At 41.3% G+C, this 22,699-nt stretch overlaps 1 protein-coding gene across 5 annotated transcripts in view; it reads left to right on the top strand.

Annotated features, from left to right (window-relative positions):
- The window catches only part of rad51b (RAD51 paralog B), a 164,319-nt gene that overhangs the window by 5,548 nt on the left and 136,072 nt on the right, over nucleotides 1–22,699 (top strand). For all 5 annotated transcript variants that reach the window (XR_013965856.1, XR_013965857.1, XR_013965858.1 and 2 more), the window contains exon 7: nucleotides 6,786–6,828. Coding sequence is in view for 1 of the 5 variants with exons in the window: in XM_080790818.1 (XP_080646944.1) it covers nucleotides 6,786–6,828 (43 nt within the window). In the remaining 4 variants the exon portion in view is untranslated. The remainder of the gene's footprint in view (nucleotides 1–6,785; nucleotides 6,829–22,699) is intronic.

Raw genomic sequence — 22,699 nt, 5'->3', positions numbered from 1 at the left:
CAATGCTGATAAATAGGTCAGCAGTAGGACAGTTCTTTTGTAACCAATTTCTTGTAATAGCTTTTTTGCTTGCTACAAGTAAAATCTTAAGTAAGTAGGAGTCATCCTGATTTAGCCCATCTGGGAGTTGTCCTAGGTAATAAGATGTGAATGTATCATCTATTCCAAAACCCATAATGTTTGAGATAAGTGTTGTCACTTCCTTCCAAAATGGTTGAATTACAGGACAAGGCATGATCAACCACTGTATCTCCAGTAAGCTGACGCTTTTAATTACATTTTAATTAATCATATAAGCTGACGCTTTTAATTACATTTTACCTTTTACATTTATTTTTCCTGTTTTGTAGACATCTCTTAAGTTGTATTATACTGTCCTATAAAGCCAGCAAGTGCAAAAAGGCTTTTCGGCTGGCCAGCTAGGTTATCAGTAATACATTGATATTGCACAAATTATGTATCTGCTCATGAGGTAATTGTTTATCCCCCAATATATTGAAAGCTATTAGCCTGTTTGACCTTTGAGACAAAATGGATAAGTCAAGTGTCTCCAAAAATGTAGGGCAGTATAGTGTAGCACAGTAAGGCGGTGTGCTACCTTTTCACCACTAGATGTCAGCGTTGTCACACAAACCTGCCCCATTGTTACAGAGAGTTGTAAAAATGTAAAACATCAATCAGATGAACACTACACAATTGAATAGCCTTAACAAGAATATCGGATGGACTAAAATCCTCTCTGCTAATATAAGGCCATGCCAACAGTAACCCATAAACAATAGGTCTGGTCTGGGTGCTGTGTCTAGTACTCTATTGTCTACTAAGAATCATAATGATAAAGCAGAGGACTAGCAGGGACAGAGTCATGGATGATAATGGTTTGTGTGAAACATAAACATAACGTGTGTATGGCTAGGGTTTGACTGGATTTCTGAATTCCTACAATGACCATAATTCTTTGGTGCTCCTTGTGGGGAGGGGGGAGGCTGTGTGGAGGTGAAACTTGTAGTCCAGGAAGGAAGTAAGAAGTAGGTCGGTAGTGGCTTCTTGTCGGTATCAGCCGGTAACACGCAGGAGTCCGTTACAATGCGCTAGACCACTGGGACATGGATCGCTGAGGTGGAGCGCCACACCTACCATCAGCTCCCAGTACTTCCCACAGGACTTGCTGCACCCAAGCCGTGCCACTCATACGCTGCTGAGTTGGCGGTGCCCGAAATCGAACCCATGAACCATTGGTCCAAAGGCTAGAGCTCTACCGACTGAGCTACCTGGACACAAGTGAGACCACAATTTCATGACAAATCGTCGTCATGACTAAAATATATAAAAACACATAAAACCCCCAGGAAAGTGTTTCTTGTGTCCTAAATATCATTCAAATAAGATCTGGTTGCAAAAAGGGGTGAAGTAGCCCTATTTATCCATTTGAAAAAGCAAATGGACACTTACCCGGTAAGTCTTCTGACTTTGCAGCACATATACTTAAATACAAACATGTACTTAAGTATACGTGATAGTGGCTCCTATACTGTGGAATAACCTCCCCATTGCAGTCATAACTGCAGACTCATTCCCAATCTTCTGCTGTAGTCTGAAGACCCACCTCTTCAGACTCCACCTCACCCCATAGCACTCTCATATCCCTTCTTGATGCTAGCTTACTTACTAACTATGCAGATATACCTTGGTTTGTGTGTTCTAATGTTTCCGTTTCTTAGATTTGTTTTTCTCTGCTGCAAATGTTAAGAATGCTATTTAGATAGCATGTTTGGACAGATGCTAGGTTAATTGTTTACTTGCTGTCCAAGTTTCTTTGAGGCACTACTTTGTTCTCTCTGCACTCTTCTTGTGTGTGTTTATCTCATTGTTTATTGACTAGAGCTCATGCTTACTCTGCTTATTGAGATTATGCACTTCTAAGTCGCTCTGGATAAGAGTCAAGTCAATTTGATTTATAAAGTATGTTTAAACAACCACGGTTGGCCAAAGTGCTGCACAGAACAACGAATACAAAGAACAACAATGTTACACATACAAGTGCAAAAGTGTATGCTAAATGACTAAAGTGTAATTGCAGTGCAGCAGCAATGGAGTGTATTCATATTCACACTGTATATATACATGAAGTGATAATGGCAATTAATAGTTTCTGAAACTATACAGCAAATTTTAATATGAGCTTATATTGTATTAATAATCTGCTGCTGACAAAACAGTTAATTGAGATGCCTCTGCCTCTGAAGTGAAAGCTGCCATTCACATTAAAACACTAGAGAAGAATCGTCAGATTCACCAGGGACCCCACATAAAAGCAGAATGGTCGACAGCCTCCATGTTGAGAACCAGTGTCTTTTGTCCAATGGTTCTCAAGCATAGCGCCACCTCCTCCTCCAACCCCCTCCTGATTGTCAAAACACTCCTCTTCTCCCTCAGTGAAGAGATGTCCTTAGCTGTGTCCCTACTTGATGCACAAAATGCTGCAACGGCAGCCATGTGTGGAAGAATGTAGTTGCGGTGGTCAGCTCCCAGGTCTCTCATGTTTTTAGCGCAGTTTATTTAGTTAACCTGGCATGGGAGGGGAGACGGATGTTCACCCAGGGTGAGGCGCTGACAGGGTGACATGGAGGGCCATGTCGCCCAGTCTGGATGTTGAAGTGTCCCCATGCTCCCAGGTGCTTCATTAATAGTGCCCACTGCTCCTAAAATGGGTAAATATAGAGGATACATTTAATGTATGTGCAAATTAACAATGACAAAAAATACCACAAACCAGTGGGGACTAAATCTAATCTTACTCAGAGTTAAAGTAGCAAAGTTCTACTACTCAATAGTCAATTGGCCGGGGGAGATATTGCGCTTGTGAGCATCAGCTGGCAGTGCTACTTATAGAATAGTAGGCATACTACTGCTTATGTGCTGGTTATATTGTCTATTAAAATACTCTACCATACAGGTTGGTTGAAATAAGATGTTATTTCATTCAAATAATAATTTCAGCTTTAACACTTTACTGTGTAGGCTGTTATTGCCATCAAGGTGTTAGTACGCCATCACTTTAAACCCTTTCAGCTTGAGGGAAAGAGCAGGCTTTGTCTGGCTTTATGTACACATCTTACATAGGCCTGTACTTGGTGTTACGTAGCAACAGGAGACTTGCGATGCTTGGCGACCACAGAGCTTTTGTTCACCATAATCTCTCTCAGCCCTCTTTCATAACCAAAGGCCCTATCCATGTCCCTGGGTGTTTTTTTTCCCTTTTCTTTTCATTTTGTCTATCATCTGCCATGTGATTTCTGATCAGCACTCAGGACCAATATGTGCTGTGTCGGCACTTGTGTTGTTTTAACATTATGGATGCTTGCGGTTAGACTGGGCGCTGTTCTGACTCGATAGAGCAAACAGACCAGAACACGTCTTTTCTTTTCTTTTTTCCCGCCTTTCGCTATCTTGAAATGTGCCCGGACAAGAAGGACACAATGGGATGGAGGTTACTTGTCATGTCCCACTTTTTTTCCCTTTAAGCCTATCAGGGTTTAAGTAAATAAAGACATTTATCTTAAGTAGAGTTTTGCAGGGCTAATACCCTGTTTCACCATCCTGTCTGACTTTGAAACCTTAGAGAGCTGTACTCTTTTATTTATCCAAGTCAGGGTTTGTTGGGTGAACATGCGTGCACTCGTGCAGACACCCCTCAGAGCTGCTGGGGAGGCACTGGGGAGGCACTGGGGAGACACTGGGGAGGCACTGGGGAGGCACTGGGAGACACTGAGGAGGCACTGGGGAGACACTGGGGAGGCACTCAGGGGGACACTGGGAGGCACTGGGGAGGCACTGGGGAGGCACTCAGGGGGACACTGGGGAGGCACTGGGGAGACACTGGGGAGGCACTCGGGGGGACACTGGGGAGACACTGGGGAGGCACTGGGGAGGCATTCAGGGAGGCACTGGGGAGGCACTCAGGGGGACACTGGGAGGCACTGGGGAGACACTGGGGAGGCACTCAGGGGGACACTGGGAGGCACTGGGGAGGCACTGGGGAGACACTCAGGGGGACACTGGGGAGACACTGGGAGGCACTGGGGAGACACTGGGGAAGCACTGGGGAGACACTCAGGGGGACACTGGGGAGGCACTCAGGGGGACACTGGGAGGCACTGGGGAGACACTGGGGAGGTACTGTATATCACACACACACACCATGATTCACTAGGCCCCTCAAAAAAAAACAGCTTGGCATGGCGCGATTTATTTTAAGCATGGCACAGCGCCATGCCAACAACATTGTGCAGGAAACCCTGGCACTATGCAGCCCTGTAGTGCTGCATGTACAGTACGTGCACTGGTTATTAATATTTGTGGCTATATATGTGTGGCTTTCTGGGGGAAAAAAAATGTTTACGTTGGCACCCCTGCGATCGTCACACTTTTTCTGTTACAAACTGACCCCGGCCCCCATCAGAGAAGGGAAAAGTTATGTGGCCCTCACAGGAAAAAGTTTGGGGACCCCTAAAAGTTTTAAAATTTTAGTAAATGTAAAAAATTTGGATCTGAAATGTAGTAAAGTAAAAGTATTGGAAATACTCAAGTAAAGTACAAATACCTAAAGTACAGTACTTATTTGTAAATCTACTTAGTTAACACTGTGTAAATGTACTGTGACAAAAATATGAGTTATGTGTAGATGCATTGTCTGCACATTATGTATGCGATGAGCTCAGCGCACTGGCATGACCAACCACAAAATTCCCTCAAAATATGAGTTTGGCATTGTTTTACCTGCATATTTGTGCGAAAACAATACTGTTCTGCCAAGGTGTGTTACCAGGAAAAACAGCACAAAACATGTCTTGTTCTCCCAAGAGTTTTGTTTCATAATTTCAAAACATCCAGAGGAATCTGCCACTGTGATACTGCAACAGGAATGTATTATGCCTGATTTATACATGGTTGTGAGCTTGTAGATGACTTAAACCTCAGCATCCGTCTGGGGAAAATAGCAGATCTATTCGCATTGCAACGTGTGGATCAGCAATTTTCAGCAGCATTTCATGCACAGTGAATGAGTGAAAACAGACAATACACTACTATAGAGGGACCCCATCGACAATGTACAGGGTTTAGGTGGCCAACAGCTGACATCCTCATGGGACGGCAGAGCCTCACAGTGGGGGATGTGTAATAATGGCTGCAGACCATGCCATGTAAATGACCTGGAAACAACGCCCCCTGGTGTGTAAGGTCCTTAACCACTTAACCCTATACTTCATTGGACTTCTTCCACTCAGTGACTTCTGAGTATGGGAAATGTGGGGGCGGGGCACATTTAATGTAGCTGTTCAAACACCAATTTCCTGAATGTGTACTTTATGAGAATGTAAAATTGGTACAGTTTTCCACATTATTAGAATTTCCAGCATTTAAAATTAGCAGTTGCCCTTTGTCTTTGTGCCCTATATTATACTTGAACTATTTGAAAATAGCCGGTTTACAAGCTCACGATGACGTTGTGAGCTTGTGACGACCATAATGCCTGAACCTGGCGACGCAGCCACACGAAATGTGCCATTCACTCCAGATGTGTTTTACATGCATTCTGAAAAGTTGTAAAGATAAATACTTGGAACAAGTCAGTTAAGCAATGATTACACTTTTGAAAAGTCTGCAGTTTTTATGGACTGTGGTGAAAAAACATCGTACTAGATAAGCCTGAAGATAGACACAGCATTTTTATAGAAACACATAAAAACAATCTCCAAGGGATGGCACAGCATGGCATAGTGGTTAACCACATGAACCCTAGAGTACCCTATTCTGGGGTGAACATTCTGCAAACATAGCAGATGTACAAGCTCGCACAACATTGCAACGTGTCATGGCCAAAAATACATTCATTTGGGGGTCCTTAACATTAAAAAGTTTGAGCACCACTCATATAGCAACATACGTTTTTCGGAAAAAGGATTTAGAAGATGGTAGAATCGGCCTCAGGTTTTAATGGGATAACTGAAAACTGGTGTTTCCATCAAAGGTCGAACAATCAACTGTAACCAGAAAAATGTAATGAATGCAAAACCGAATGTTGTTTCTCTGAATGCTTACAAGACAGGATAATAGAATGGTATTATTGTATTTTAATGAATTGTATCTGGCCCGCTGGGAAACTATCACTTACTGTATGAACTTGCTTCAGTTAGCTGTCTGGCTGGTTATTTTGGCATACGTCGTATTTTTCAGACCAAAGTGTGCCGTTTTGACAAAAGATTACATTATGCTTACTCGTGTGAAGCAAACTGGGACACTATCTCTTGTTACTGGAAACACTGTTATCATACACTGCTAGTCGTGCCTTTGTGACCAAGGCCAACTCACACACACCGAAAACTCACACAGACACAATATTAAAAACATAGCATAATAAAGGGTGGTTCATACTTCGTTGCGCGGCGGTGTCGCACAGCGAAAACAGACAATGTACAAGCTCAAAACAAAAACAATTTGTGAGTTTGCAGATGGACTATTTTCGGTGCACGACATGGTACACCATATCTAAATCAGACATAAGCAACAGATCAGGTGTTGAAGACAGACTTGAAGTCACTGTAGCTGTAAAGTAATTGAGGGATGATGACAGAAGGGTTGGGTTAAATAATTTAGCGACGACTTAACTGTTGTCCCTACATTTATTGGCCACCCTTATGCCAACAGCCCCCCCCAACCCGACCAGGACCGGTTACATCACACACCGTTCATACTGTATGTGTTTGTTTTTTGCCTCTCCTCAGGTGGTCCTGACCAACCAGATCACAACGCATATCGGAGATCGAGGTGAGTTGTGTTTGCGTCAGTGTTCTTGTTTTTTGTTAGTGGGAACCAAAAGTCCCCACAAGGACTTTGACCTTATGGGCAGGGGTGCGCACTATTATTTTGGGCTAGTACTCAAAGGAGCACCTTTGAGTACTTGGGTACAGACGTTCGGATCCTGCCACAACGTTATGCTGCTTTCACACGGGCAGATGCAACAGATGCAAAGCTACACTAGTACACCTACAGTAGTCACAGACAGTGTCGTCGTTAAGCAGCAGTATATCCCACTGGCAGCACCTGTCCGTTTATCTCTAGCACAACCACAAACGTCCAACAGATACTGTATACAATGAATTACTCACCTAATGCTGCCTGCAGGTTCCATGTTTAATTCCACCGTGTGTAACCTACATTGTCTAAGTTACAGTTTTCATATTGTAAACATGGTCGCTAACGTGGTTTAGCGACTAGCACTTTGACAGCTCATCCAATGTAGCTTGTTTACAAGTGAAACGGACTTTCTGTGCAGAAACTGCCTCATCAAAATAAGAGCCACTTGTAATGATTAGTCAACACTAGTTTTATTCTAAGTCTACTTACGTACAGGACGTTAACATCTCATTTGAGTTCCTTTTGAATGCCTGTCAGCATTCTCTAAATCCCTGTCTCTCAGTGTGCAAATGTGCCTCCATGCCTTTGATCTACCGCGCACCAAACGTTTTGACGACTCATGCGCGCTGGCGCACCGCTTGTGCACCCCTGCTTATGGGGGACATTTTTGAGGTCCCTGTGAGGAAATGTTTCATTTTCATGGCTAGGAAAGATTTTTAGAGCTAAGTTTACAGTTAGTAAAATATTCAGGGTAGGTTGGGGTTTATCGATTGGCGTTAGGTTTGAGGTTATGGATTGACAAAGCAAAATTATACGAATAACATTTTTTAACAAAACATCCTTGTGACGTACCCACTGGGATGGATGTTTATAACACCTGTGTGCATGTAAGGCATAGTAAGTGCTAGCAAACCTACACTATCAAAAAACTGGAAGCAAGACGTGCGTCCGTTCTTTCCTCTCTGCAAAGTGAGTGCAAAGCGTCAAACCATGGTGACCAAGTAACTAAGTACACTACATTTACTCCGGGCACCTACAGTAGGCTCCTAATGCAGTGTGACCGTGGTTCGAGTCCCGTTCCTGATGCCCCATCTCTTCTCCCCTCGTTTCCACGTTCCACTATCGATAAAGGCAAAAAGCCCCCAAAAAAATATTTTAAAAAAAGTACTTCTATTTTTCCAAAACATTATACTTTACTCTTCCACATATCAGAGGCAAATAGTGTACCTTTTATTACACTACTATTATTTTAAAACTCAAGTTCCAAGTTACTTTGTAGATTTAGATTATTACAAAGCATACATAACCCTATTTTATAATTTTCTATTCAAAAGTAGACAATCTACAAGCTCACAGCCAGCGCTTCGCAATGCATTGTGAGCTTGTAGATCAGCTATTGTTCTTTAAAGGTCTGGCACATTTTTGAAAAAGAATACATTTTGATGCCAATACTTTTCTCAGGATAATTCAGTATCTTTTAGTAGTAAAATAGTATTTCTACTTAAGTAAAAAGAAAACATCTTTGTGGACAGCCAGGATGGGAGGTCTACCAGCACAATGCTTTCCATGTTATCTTACTTAACCCACGTCTCCACTTGGCCACAAACCACGCATGTTATTCTGGTGATTTTTTGCCTCACATTCCCAGGCGTGGGACTTCTTGGAATATAGATAGACCTACCGTAGGAGCGGTTAACTTGTCTTGTGTCTAGAAAGCACTACTGTAGTGCATGTGTGTGTGTGTATATACACACTCACACACACTTATTTACATGTTTATATTTTAGTTGCATAAAACAAATGCATAAATGAACACTGAGGAATTTACTGTGTAGGTTACTATTACATGTACTGTATATGTTTTCCATTATCTATATCTCTGTGTGGACGTCAAAACGAATAGATGTTAAAATGCAATTTTTTTACTGTTTCGTTTGGCCATTGTAACTATATCAGAACATTAAACACAACGCCAACCTCTAACCCCAAACTGTGGGTAAGCATGACATAGTGGCATAGTAAATTGGACGGCGTGTTCATGATTTTGGTGTTTTTTGGTCAAATAGGCCTATCGTTGTATTAACTGTTGTACAACAGAGATCAACAACACAATTCATATTATATACAGGTAGTGGTACTAACCTAACTAAAGTCAGGTAGTAACCGAAGCCAGGACGACACAGACAGACTGAGGCCCTGTAACTGCAACCTGAATATTTTACCAATTGTAAACGTAGCTCCAAAAATCTTTCTTAGCCATGGAAATGACCCATTTCCTCACGGGGACCTCAAACATTTACCCATTTGGTCAAGTCTTTCTGGTTTTGCCCTTGTCCTACATCTGGAAAGCACAACTGTGCAGTGTGCATGTTCTACTATTTACATGTTTATATTTTGGTTGCATAAAACACCACTGAGGATTTCACTGTGTGCCTCACTATTAATACATGTTTTCCATGACAGCTACATTGCACTGTATCATTATGCTTCTGAGATTGAGACCTAAAGGCCCACAATTGCACATGGCCCATGCAGTTTATTTGACAGTCTAGGCATTCCGCTGGCATGCATCTTTATCTAGAGCGACCTCACTTCCAGGGAGTTGGCGGGTAAGAAGTTCAGTCTGTTGACGTGGACAGATAGATCCAAAATTTGACCTTAATTACCTTATAGCAGTGGTTTCCAAAACTTTTAGCCTGTGAACCAAAAGAGAAATGTGATATCTCCCCAAACTAGTGAAAATAGCAGATCTACAGTATTGCTTTTTTGGGAATGTTTTTTGAAAATGTTTTGAAATGATAATAATTTAAAACAAACTGTGGGAAACAAAAAATAAAGGGCCCCTAATAATGTCTGTGTCACGACCCACAAATGGTTCCCGACCCAGAGTTTTGGAACCAGTGACTTATGGGATTGTTGAGGCTAAAGCTTGCTGTTACTGTAATAACACATTCAGGCGTTTATATATCTTTGTCCCTATATTGCAATACAATCCCTTGGCTGTTCTGGTTCATTTTTCCATAGCTCCATAGTTTGATTGGCTCGCCACTGAGTCGTGCAACAGATTTGAACCGGAAGCAAAATTATGTGTATATGCTTGCTGAGCCAATTAATGAAGGGAAACTGAACCGCAACGGGGTTAAGCCACCTTCTGGAAACCCGGGACTACAGTTACGCACAGAACCTTTTGATTCTAGCCGCTTGTGTGTTAAAAAAAAGAAACAGAAAAGGGAAACCCAAAACATTGAAATTCTAGTTTGTGGCTGGCAGTCCCGTGATAAGAACTCTCCCAGCAGACACCGTGGGCAGTGGATACATAATCTGTATCTCCCGTATCTTTTCAGTATCTACTGTCTGTATGTGTGTCTGGGGCTGTCCCAGTGGAGCGGCTGAGGCACTGAATGTTGGGACAACATTATACCAGGGCCGCGCTTTGAATAAAAACAAACACGCTACACGTTATGTAATAGACACACTCGCTCCCTTGTTCTATGTCTCTTTTTTATCCTACTTTCACCCTTTCTCTCCCCGTTTCACTCGTATTCTCTGTCTCCACCTCTAAATCCACATTTCCCCTGAGGACCTGCTGTCTTTCTCGACCCCCTCACCCCCCCAGTTAGAGAGGGACCATACAGTGTATTAGACAATAGAGGTGTGTATCCAATTCTTCTATGTAATCAGATTCACATATTCACTCCCTGGCAGCAACACCCCCCTCTCTATTTCTGTCTATATATTGTTGCTGTCAGGCAGAAACCTTGTATCTCCATATTTCAGGTTTTTACAGTATGCCCCCCCCCTCCCCCCCGTAAATTATATCGTAGATTTTGTCGTGTCACACAAAAGTAGCCGGTCTACAATCTAAGTTTTCTCTAACTATTATAACCTTTTTGTGACTGTAGGTTTCATAAGGTTTGAACCAATCAAAGGTACTGTATTAAATATGACTAAATAATAACTAGCTTGGATGCATTGCAGCACAGGCACTTCTTTCCCCTCATTTCTTGAACAGTAACAGAAAACACACAGTATGGGCGCTCTTGGGTGGAATCCTTGTATGTCCAAAACTGTCTATTTATGCTCTCGTTCTGTGTCGTCCTCTCTCTCTCTCACTCTCTGTCTCTCTTTCCCTTTGACTCTGTTTACCTCCATCCTCCTGACTCTTATACTCTTTGTCACTCTCCCTCTGTTTCTGTTTCTCTCTCTCTTTCTCTCTCTCTCTTTCCCTTTGACTCTGTCTACCTCCATCCTCCTGACTCTTATACTCTTTGTCACTCGCCCCCCTCCCTCTCTCTCTCTCTCTCTCTCTCTCTCTCTCATCCCTTCTACCCTTTGTCCCCCCAGCGTATTGGTTTTTGTTCCACCCCAGGTAGCCCAGGTCTCACGTTGCCTTGTTTGGTTGCACACTGTCTGTGGGCTTTTCTTCAGCGAGCTGCCCAGGGCCTCCCGTGTCACTTAGTAGGACAAGCCTGTGTTGTTACACTGGGTGAGGCTCTGAATGGGGCCTCAGTCTGTCTGTGTCGTCCTGGCTTCGGTTACTACCTGACTTTAGTTAGGTTAGTACCACTACCTGTATATAATATGAATTGTGTTGTTGATCTCTGTTGTACAACAGTTAAATGATAGGCCTATTTGACCAAAAAACACAGAAATCCTGAACACGCCGTCCAATTTACTATGCCACTATGTCATGCTTACCCGAAGGATGAACCCTACTGATTAGTTTTGCATCACAGACGTGTGGCTCTACCATTCTACTGTCTACGTAAGAGGGTCAGTCTGTGTGACTGCATCGATTTCGGGTGTGCCAGTCCAGTGACCGTACAGTAGAGGGTACAGTAGAGGGACCCCCACACGGTAACTCTGTAATATCTCTGTTGTGAGCTTGTATATTGGCTATTTGAACTATTCCAAAATGTTTTTAGAAATGGTAAAATAGGAAAAGAAGTTTAGGGATAAGGGTATAGCACTGGGGAAAATAGGGCCCTTAGCCATATGTATGTATGAATGAATGAAGTCCACTTCAGCTAAGGTTTGGTAGAGTTGTCTAGCACAGAAAAACAAGAAAAGAAGGTGAGGCTCTGATAAGGACAGTCTCTCTGTGTGTCTGTCTGAGAGAGTAAGGGTGTGGTTACCGGCAGTCACAGGTCGTACAGGCTACTGTACCTATACAGCATAAGCATTCGCAAGTGTCTGTGTCAATATTTGATGTTTCTTTATAAGTGAAATACTGTTACACCGTATGAAGCAGTCAGAACTCAGATTGAAGATTGATAACTTATCTCGCCTGTTCCTTCCACTTCACTTAGGTTTGTTACTTTATTTGTCAAATAAAGAAATAAGAGAAAGTCACCTAATACATTATGTGACAGGTGAGGCCCAAAACAGAATGGGCTCGACTCGATTCACTAACCGAAATAGTTTGAACGTACCGGCATTTACAACATTTGCTACGTTAGTGGTCTGAGTCACTAATGATTTATTGCCTGTGATATTTTTTGCGGGATAGAGAAAACCAGTTATTTATGTCCACCTTAGTGAGTGTAATATGTCTGAAAGAAAAGGTTGGTCTGGATACTGGCTAGTACCTCAAACACAGTACTTGTAAAAAATATGTTATGTATTATAATAATAATGTGTATATATAAGTACTTCCAAATCAGTGGTTTTCAACCAATGGTCCGGGTACCACCAGTGGTCCTTGAGGGGGGGGTTCCATGTAGTCCCTGGAGAGTTTGTAACCAAATGGACCCTTATTAGTTCTTTAACTTTTGAGAGTGTAAAATGAAACCAAATGGACCCATAAATCATTGTTAAACATCGGCATTACTTCATTTTCAAGAAGTCTACATAATTGGAGAACGGAATTGTGGACAAAATCCAAAACGATTACAAATTCTTTAGTTTTGGGCCATTAAGTCTAAATCTCATCAAATGGTGGTCCGTGGCTGAAATGCTGAAACAATAATGGGCCTTGATATGCAAAAGGTTGACAACCACTGCTCTAAAGGATCCAACGAACATTCTGCACTGTGGTTCAGTGTACACCCCATAGAGTAATGAAAGGATAGAGACCGAACCGGAGCGTTAGCCCCCCGCTATTCATTTAGATGGAAGTTGCTCAGTGGCGTTTTGAAGCACCCGGAATACTGCCGGAAGTACAATTATAACTCAATGGCTCGAGTGAGCAGAAGTTAAGCCCGGACCTCAAATTTGAGGTGTGGGATGACACACACCTCAGTAGGTAGTAGGTTTCGCCAGTAGGTAGTGGCAGGTAGTGGCAGCTTCAACGTTGGATAGCCTTACTGGGGGCTTGGTACACCCTCATAAGCGTCCATTTGATCCATCCACATGAAAAGAAACAGCGTGTTGCTTTTCATGTGGATGGTCTGTAGAATTAAAGCAGTTAACCCACATTAACCCTGGCACCCTTATTTTGGGCACAGTTATCATAGGCAAACATTTTCTAAATTTGTTTCAAAAATAGACAAATTATAAAACGGGGCTTAAAGCTGCTATAAGAAATATTATGTCAAATTTTAATTACCTTATTTTTTGGGATGGGGGGGGGGGGGGGGGTATTCAGACAGCCAGCAATGGGTAAAACGCTCCAAAAACATGTAGTCTCTGTTACGCGTGAATTCCGTTTGTGTCCGAGCATAGGCATGGCTGAGGCATGGTAACGCCCCGCCTGCCTGTGATTGGTCTACTGACACTGCCCGTCTTGACGGTCCTCCGAGACGTGAGGTTACTCCGTGGTGAGATTGAGAAATAAATAATAGGCTACAAGAGAATGACAGCTTGACACACGTGACAGAATGTAGCCTTTGATAGTGTTGTTTATCGTGTATTAATCTAATTATAGTAAATTAATAGTATTACACTAAAAAGGATACAGATGAAGGGGAAATAGACCTTTTTATAGTACAATAATGTTTCAAGATTACACATACACTTTATTTTAGAACACACCCAAATGAAATCATATGATGGCGTGCATGTTCAATCAATTATTCCATCAAAGCAAACGGCATAAACAATATTAGTTTGCCTCTTCTACAAAAATAAAATGTACAAGTTAGCGTTCTCTCTCTTGTATCATACCATACTACTACTTTGTATTATTTCCCACCACTGAGTAACCTCGCATCAGACTATATCCAGGCATCCAGCATATCCACCTCGGAGGACAGTGTCGGTAGGCCAATCACAGGCAGGCGGGGCGTTACCATGCCTATGCTCGGTCACAATCTGCATTCAAAGATTTTCCTAGAAGCTTTGCCATTGGTCGATTTGCCAGTCTACTTCCTGATTGGTTAGTCCTTTCGACCTGTTTTTTTTCCGACCAATGACAAAGCTTCTAGGAACATCTTTGAATGCAGATTGTGGCCCATACATGTGTCACAGATAATTTTTTGGGAGCATTTTACTTATTGTTGGATGTCTGAATAATAATAATATTAATAATTAAAAAAGGGTCATTACAATTTCGACATATTGCTTATAGCAGCTTTAAGTGCTTAAGCCACTCTGAATTAAAAAAATAACTCATAGCATTATGTAAATCTAATAATGTAATTTAGATGCTTGTTGTTCAGATGCATGGCATGCTAGGTTTCACTCTGTAACCTGGCGTTAGACAGACCTTTATTAATCCCATGGGGGGTATTCAATTGTCATGGCAGTACAGCAGTTATGAAACACAGGACAGATACAGAAAGAAGATAGAGCTGGGTGTAAATTATAGTAAGACGTATGCAGGTATATCACATTGGGATTAGGAAATGAGTAGCAGAAACCAGGGGATTTCTAGTTGCACTTAGCACTTGGACTGCCTGACAATTAGCCTGATGAGCTATTAGCAGGTGTGGAGATAAATGCACTTAGTATGCATTTAGTCCTAATCTATACCCTAACCCCAGTAGTACTTATGTAGCTATATACTCACAATAACCTCACAGCCCACCAGCAGGGCCCCAGCCCACAGGTTGAGAACCAGTGGTCTAAAAACCAAGCAGCCTCTAACCTCATTTAGTGAAAACTCAATAGCCGGTGGGAGTGCCAAGTGCACGGCATGCCAACACTGCAGGCTTAGAAGAACACAGCAGAACACAGCACAGGCAGAGGATGTGCTCACTCACACTGCTCTACAATTAACCCATTATAGTACAGCAGATAATAGGAACGACATTTCACTTGGTGATACAAGTATGAAATTTAGCATGAACATTCCTCTGAGTCTTTAACTTTTTAAACTGAACCAACCACAAATCCTATATGGCGGTCATTTATCAAGAGATGACATGAAGGTAGCAGGTCACATAGGAAGAGGCAGAACCAAATGGGGTCCATGTGTGCTCCAGCCCCTTGGAATGTAAAATGCATGCATGTGCTAATGAAAAGTATTTAAAATATTATTTTGATGCTCATATTATTAACCTTATGAAGTATTACAGACAATACATGTGCTAACTAATTATTATTATTATTTTTAGCTAGAGCATGTTGAAACATGCTCTAGCTAAAAATAATAATAATAATTACTCTATAGGGCATCATCAATATCATCAACTTGTGACGGGAGAGCGCGGTCCCTATTGAGTGAATGACAAACTATAAAAGAACTAAAATATTTAAGGTGTTTTTAATTCGATGGGGAATCCAAGCTAGAAACTGCAGGCTAGCTTTTTTGTAAAAGAAAATATCTGCCTAATGTCACTGGTGGACGAGTTTCTGAACTGCCCACAGCCCTCCTATGAGACACAGTAGAAAATGGATTATTAGTGAGGACCTATTATATGAAGATGGGTTGAAAAGTGGTGAAGTGGTCCTTTAACCACTCAAACCTGTTTCGCTTTGTTGTATGTCGGTATTGAAAATAGACTGTGTACAACCTAGATCGGCTAGATAGCCAACACATCCAGAATATTTGCCTATTTTCACCAAAGGTTTGTCTGGTGTTCACATGTTTTCACATGTTTGTCTACTTTCACCTGTCATAGCAGAATAGGGATGTAGGGTTCATGTCCTTAACCCATTAAGACCTGAGGCCAGATGTTTCTGAAAAACCTATGTTTCTATATCAGTGGTGCTCAAACTCTTTCATGTCAAGGACCCCCAAAATGATGTGTTTGGCCACCGACCCCCAACTGAATTGTTTTGTACCAGGAACCCCCAGAAGCAAAGAATATATATTCAAAGATTTGCGCCACATTTTCATGATTTGTCAAAAAATAACAGATTTACAAGCTCGTAGCGCGGTCTTGACGATCACAACACAGGACTGCAGAGCACTGCAGAGGACGTGCTAGCACTGGGCTGCAAGGAGGGGATCATAATTAATAGCGCATATTTTCTCATTTTGGTTTCTCACATAAATGATTGCGGTAAAGGTTTGAAGACATTTTTCTTGACACTACATTAAGAATGTATTAGGCTGAGTGAGATCACGATAATGTGCAAGATGCTCAGACGTGCATTAATCAGATTAATTGTAGGCAGCAGCACTTACTGTATCGTTGCTGTCAAGCAGAAACCTTGTATCTACATAATCATACTTTTTTTCTCCCCCGTAAATTGTGGAACAACAAATGTACTGAAAATAGCAGATCTATTGCTATTTACACCATTTTTAATAGATTTCTTGTTAATAATAATAAACGATGCATAGTTTTCTAAATACAAGGTCTCCACCTCTGACAATATCATACGTTTTTTACTTGCGCCGTCTTTATCAGCCATTGCCCAATACCCGGGCATGGATGAAGCAAAGTTGCAGCTGCTTATTTGCAAAGCCAAGCCTTGAGGCGTCAGTGCTAGGATATGGTCATGCTGGATTTGTTTAGCTTATTTCAGTTTACTTTAGTCTAGACTTGTCTAATCTAGGTTAATTTGATTTATTGGACATTAAAAAAGAATTAACAATGTTTAATATAATTTATCCACGCAAACCATAAGTATACTTTGTTGACTGGGATCCCGCAGAAGTCTATACTCTGTACACTCCCTTCCCCCCCTCTATGCCAAATAAATTTGTTAAAAATAGCCATTCTACAAACTCGTGCTGTGACGTGTTTAGTCGATCTGCTGTTTTCGCAGAACGTTTCACAGGATGTGAAATAAAACATTCAATCAATCAAACCTTGACTAACATCGATTGCATAATGCATATGTACAGTATATCTGCTTCTATGCTCGTGCAGAGCGTTCGCCTATTATGACTTGCCCAGAATAGGGATGCAAAAGTATAGTAACAAGGCTCTCCAATTGTTTTGTGTGTTTATTTATGTTTTTCTAATGTGCAGTGCAGGGTGCTGAAATGGGACAGCTATGTATACAGTACCTCCAGGTCACCTCCTCTGTAGTCTGTGGTTGTATTATTTGGTTTATTGGACAGGCCGACAAAACATAGGAGGTAAACACGCAACTCGGAATGATCAAGAATAACAATGATGCAAGAAGACAACCACTGTAAGGATTATGTACACATGCCAACAGGAGTGCAGAATCAATCACATGTAAACCTGACCTTGAAGTACCCAGAAAATGAGTAGCAAAGACTAAACTACATAATTGACTCTTTGTCTGAGGGTTGAGTTGTAAACAGCTGCATGCAACCGCCCTTTGATACCGCCTTGTTTGTTTCTGGATAGACTGCTAATCTGTCACGCTTTGTTAGCATTTGACTGAGGGACTGCCATTTGGATTTTTTTCGTTTTTTGCAAAGCAGGGAATCATAGCTTCAAATTGACATATTGGTTGTTCAGTTTGACCCACCAGTTTTGGAGATATGGCTTATAGAGTTGCAGAAAACGGCGAGTTGAGAAAACGGGCATGAAAGGTTCACTTCTGTGGTCTCTAACATTATACCTAGCTACATGTTTAAGCATTTATTTCATATTTACATGTCTATTTCAACTCTGACATTTATTCCAGACATGCTGTAGTATGTGAAGTGTCTGCCTGTGCTATTAACTCATTTTGGGAAAAAAAGGTTTTTCTCCTCTGGTGAAAAGCTGGAATTTGCACGATGGCAGTTGGCACAAATCTGGCCACATATGTCTATACTCACACACACACACACACACACACACACACACACACACACACACACACACACACACTCAGTAGGAAGTATTGTTTCATTACTGTTGTAATATCCGCACAACAAAGATTACCCATGTTTTGACCGATATTGTGATTTTTAGATTTGATTAAACTTGTTTGACAATGACACTCTCATAAGTAGACAAATGGATAATAAACATAAATTATTTGATAGACAAATACAACTTAAATATGAAAGAACAATTTACCTTTAAAGCAAACTATACACGTAGACTGCACCATAACCAGTTAAGCCCTTGTAGAACTGGTAGATCAGCTATTTCTACTATCAAATAGTTTTTGAAAGTGTAAAACAATTAAATATGCCATTAGTTGTATTTTAATAGTTATGTTATTTGTCATATATGCACTGTGCAATCCTAAAAGCCAAATAGAAAATGATTATTTATATGTTCCTATGTTCAGTGCCTAAAATCATCAATCGCACTTTATTGTATGACATTAACTCAATTAAAGTGAACTAAAATGTCATAATCGTGACATAAAAATTGCATGCTCTCAATGTGTTGCATCGCGACACATCGTGAGTGCTTTATAAGCTTGTAGATCAGCTCTTTTGTTTCGAATAGCCAAAATATACACTACATCGACAAAATAACTAATAATTAAAGCTGTCAAATGATTCTAGTGAAAATGTTTCCCTCTGAGATGTACGTAGTGCAATAGAACTACAAATAATAAAACAATTGAAATACTCAGGCAAAGTGAAAACAGAAAGTACCTCAAAATCTGACTTTAGTAGAGTACTTAAATAAAAGTATACTTTCTACTTTCCACCACTGCCCTCGTTGTCCCCCTCCCCTTCCCCTTGACCTAGTAGGGCTTTTAATGAGAGCAGGAGGCCAGTGGTGTGCGACCTGTCACAGGCTCTGCAGACAGCCTCTCTTTGTCTGCGGAGAAAAACCCTCCTTCATTGACTGCGTGTGACAGAGACTGCAGTGATTCAAGCCCCCGCGGGCCTTCGCTTGTCCGTACGCCACCCCTGATAAGGGAGCCACTGTATAGAACACACACACACACACACACACACCCGCAGTGACACTGTTCCATTGCCCACAGCTTTATCTGCATGACTGAGGATGCCTTTTTCCTCTTTCCCCCAGTTGCATTTTGTCACTGTCGGGTGGAAACCTTGTATGTTCAAAACCGTTCCGTTTTTATTACTATTTAAATTAAGAATTTACAATGGCGAAAAGGGCCATCTACATCGTGTTTGTGTGCTTGTAGACCTGCTATTTTGCATGACACATCTATGACACAGTAGTAGGGCATTCGTTTATGAAAATATATAAGTAACATTGAAATGTGGAGATATGAGGTCTCTGACACTTTTTGCCTTCACATTGCAGGCATTCAGTCGGACACTCTTCTTTGGAGTGACGCTATAATGAGTGCAAATGCAGGAGCAGCTTGAGCTGCTAGATTACCAGTCTGACCAGAAAACCAGAGGTCAGAGCCTCTGAACACCAGAAATGCTCGGAAAACCAAAATGAAATGACACGCAGGGAAAGGCCAATGTGGTATTAGTCGACACATTCACATCCGGGCGCAGAAAACTATCCAGTGGTCAACCCCTAACTACACTAGCGCCTGATTTATTGTTAGTCGCACGCCAGTGCAGCGTCTCATACCAAAAATAAGACACTCTACAAGCTCAATTTGTCGCAGTGAGCCACGTTGTGAGCTTGTAGATCTCCTATTTTCTGAGACACACGGGCACCAGGCATGAATCGGGCTTAATTCATGTCACAGAGCCCTCCATTATGGATGAAGATTTTGTAAACTTGTACATGTGGACTCCGGTTAAGGGCGGTTAAACATGATGTCATATTATGCAAATGAACATTGCAGCACATGACGAGCCTTGGACACAGTATCATACTGTAGCTAGAGCTGTAACTGTTGCTAGATGTAGATGGTTTATACAGGTATGTAACAACAGTGTTTACCCCTTAACGTGCCACTTGTTTTCATCTTAATATTATAGATGTTGTGGTGGTAGCCATCAACATTGGATATTTGATACCATTTGTTGGATGAATCCAACAGGATAATGTTAATATGACAGCTCTGTAAGAGTAAATGCAGTTCAGCAAATGCAGGTCACTCAAAACCCCATATTACATTGAAATGCTTGTAGAATTAGCCCTTCACTAAGTCCCTCCCCAACCCATCCTTGTCCAATAGGCACCTTAGCAGTGAAGAAAGCTTGACCTGCATAGCAACCGTTGCTAAACTATTTGGATTGGCATTGGACAATCGCTTTTTGGGGTGGGATTTAGTGAAGGGCGAATTCATTATTGCGAGTGAAAATCGCAGTTAACCACTCCGCATTGGGTTGTGAGCTTGTCGATCGCCTATTCTCAGCTAAAGCAATATGATCACTCATAGCTTTGATCAATATGATCACTCATAGCTTTGATCAATATGATCACTCATAGCTTTGATCAATATGATCACTCTCATAGCTTTGATCAATATGATCACTCTCATAGCTTTGATCAATATGATCACTCTCATAGCTTTGATCAATATGATCACTCTCATAGCTTTGTGAACCAATATGATCACTCTCATAGCTTTGTGAACCAATATGATCACTCTCATAGCTTTGTGAACCATTTTATTTTATTCACTCTCATAGCTTTGTGAACCATTTTATTTTATTCACTCTCATAGCTTTGTGAACCATTTTCTTCTACTGATATACAGTATGAACACATTCCCTGCCATTGACGGAGATCTCAGTCATGTGGTCTTTTCAATGTTTTATGATAGATCGTGCTCTTGGCCAACGTATGACTGGTTCTAGGTCGCTAAGCAAAGGATACAACCAGAAATGAAACGGAAGTGAACATTTGGCCTGCCGTTCGCCTCCACGTTATCAGATTTAGAAAAATGCATTTATCTTGGATCTTTTCCCAGATTTAGTTTTTGGTCAACGACCCATAACTAAAGAATTGATGATTGGGGTTACAAAATGTATTTTCCAGGCGAAAGAAAAGACCATTTCCCATAAATTTGCACAGCGTTTGTTTACATACGATTTACGTCTCATGTCCCAGTGGGACAATATAGCGGTCTTCACTGAAAAAAAACGGCAGTGGCGGGAGAATTAATTAATATACCCGCCAGTTAATGTGTTTATGTAAAGTAACTAAAGAAATAATGTACATACTATACTATACTGCAATAAAAATGTGTGCTCCCAAAGACCTGGCACACCGTTTGAGAGCCATTGTCCTACAGTATAGGATCTAATAGATCCAGTAGTGTCACTTGTGTGTATAGACCCCTTATCAGTGATAATGACCAGTATCTGCGCACAGGACAGCACCACATGAACCCTTTTGCTCATAAGATGCAATGTAAATGTGGTCGCAGCCTCACGTTTAAAAATGCATCCTATCAAACCCTCAATTGCTATTTTTCTTCCAGTATGGAGAAATAATGTTTAGGATGTTTACTGTGATCTCTCGCTCATGAAATATGTAATCATTGGTTTCTGTGGTGTGTAAACAATAATAGCCATTCATTGTTTGTCAAATAATATATTTTTAAGAACGGGTTATAAATTATTATACAATTGGTACAGTATACATGATTTTATTTCTTATGAACAAAAGTAAAGAAAAAACAGACAAAAAGAAAACCCTCAATCCCCATCCATACTGCTTAGTGACATCAACATTCAATGCAGTTGTCAACAAAACCCCACCTACAGTCGCTGTCATAAGACATGGGGGAATGATCGCGGCAGCAGAGTCTGCTCGTGCAGCTGCAGCCCGTCAAGCCTAATTTATGCTCCGTCCCGCGAAGGTGTCGTAAGCAGAGAGCGGCCGTGAATAGCAGACCTTTAAGCTCACAGCGGTCGCATCCGTGACACGGTTGCTTGTCTGTCTGTTAGGAGCATCTCACTAGTCAAAACACAGAGGAGGTTGAATGAACTTAAACCAACGCTCCCCAAAACAGCAATGTTTGGGGATCTGTTGGGAATTGATTACATTAAACAGTCTCAATGTTTGTATTAAAACAAATAATTGGTCTATAGTAGATCATTTAAATACACTATGCCGTATACAGTAGTTTACTGTCTCTTTTCGGTCCTGTGTCATAACTTCATAATCGTGCACCCCTAGTATTCATAGAAGGTAGAAGGACAAGGGATGAAGCACCTCTACAAGCTCATTGTTTTGCAACACGTTGAGATATGGTTATTTTAACTATTTTTACGTGACGCCGGATATTTGTTTTTAATTGTTTAAAAAAACAATCGCACTCGCCCACATGTCATTTTACTTCGTCATTTAGTGCCCTGAGCAAACATTAAAGTTTCTCTGAGAGTTAAGTGAACATTGGCATCAGCTGTGTGAGTGAAAGGAGGATGGATACAATTTTTGTTACCACCCACTCTTACTCCTGGTGCGATATCCTCTTAGACTTAGACGAGTTAACTAAATCTAAGTTAACTTTTTTATTTCTTCTCCATATCTTTACAACAAAGGACAAACGTTTATACCTAGCCGTCGTCGTTGTGCTTCCTTTTAAAGAGGAGACAACAGTATACAGGTGACAAACATCAGTGCTGATCACATGAAGATGACACCCCACACCTGGAAGGTGAAAGGAGGATGAGCAGCGGCAGTTGGATGGT

Source organism: Protomyctophum bolini (assembly GCF_963924005.1).
Source record: "Protomyctophum bolini genome assembly, chromosome: 19".
NCBI classification, from domain to species: domain Eukaryota; kingdom Metazoa; phylum Chordata; class Actinopteri; order Myctophiformes; family Myctophidae; genus Protomyctophum; species Protomyctophum bolini.
Note: the sequence above shows the minus strand (reverse complement) of the source record. Positions and strands in the feature narration are given on the sequence as shown.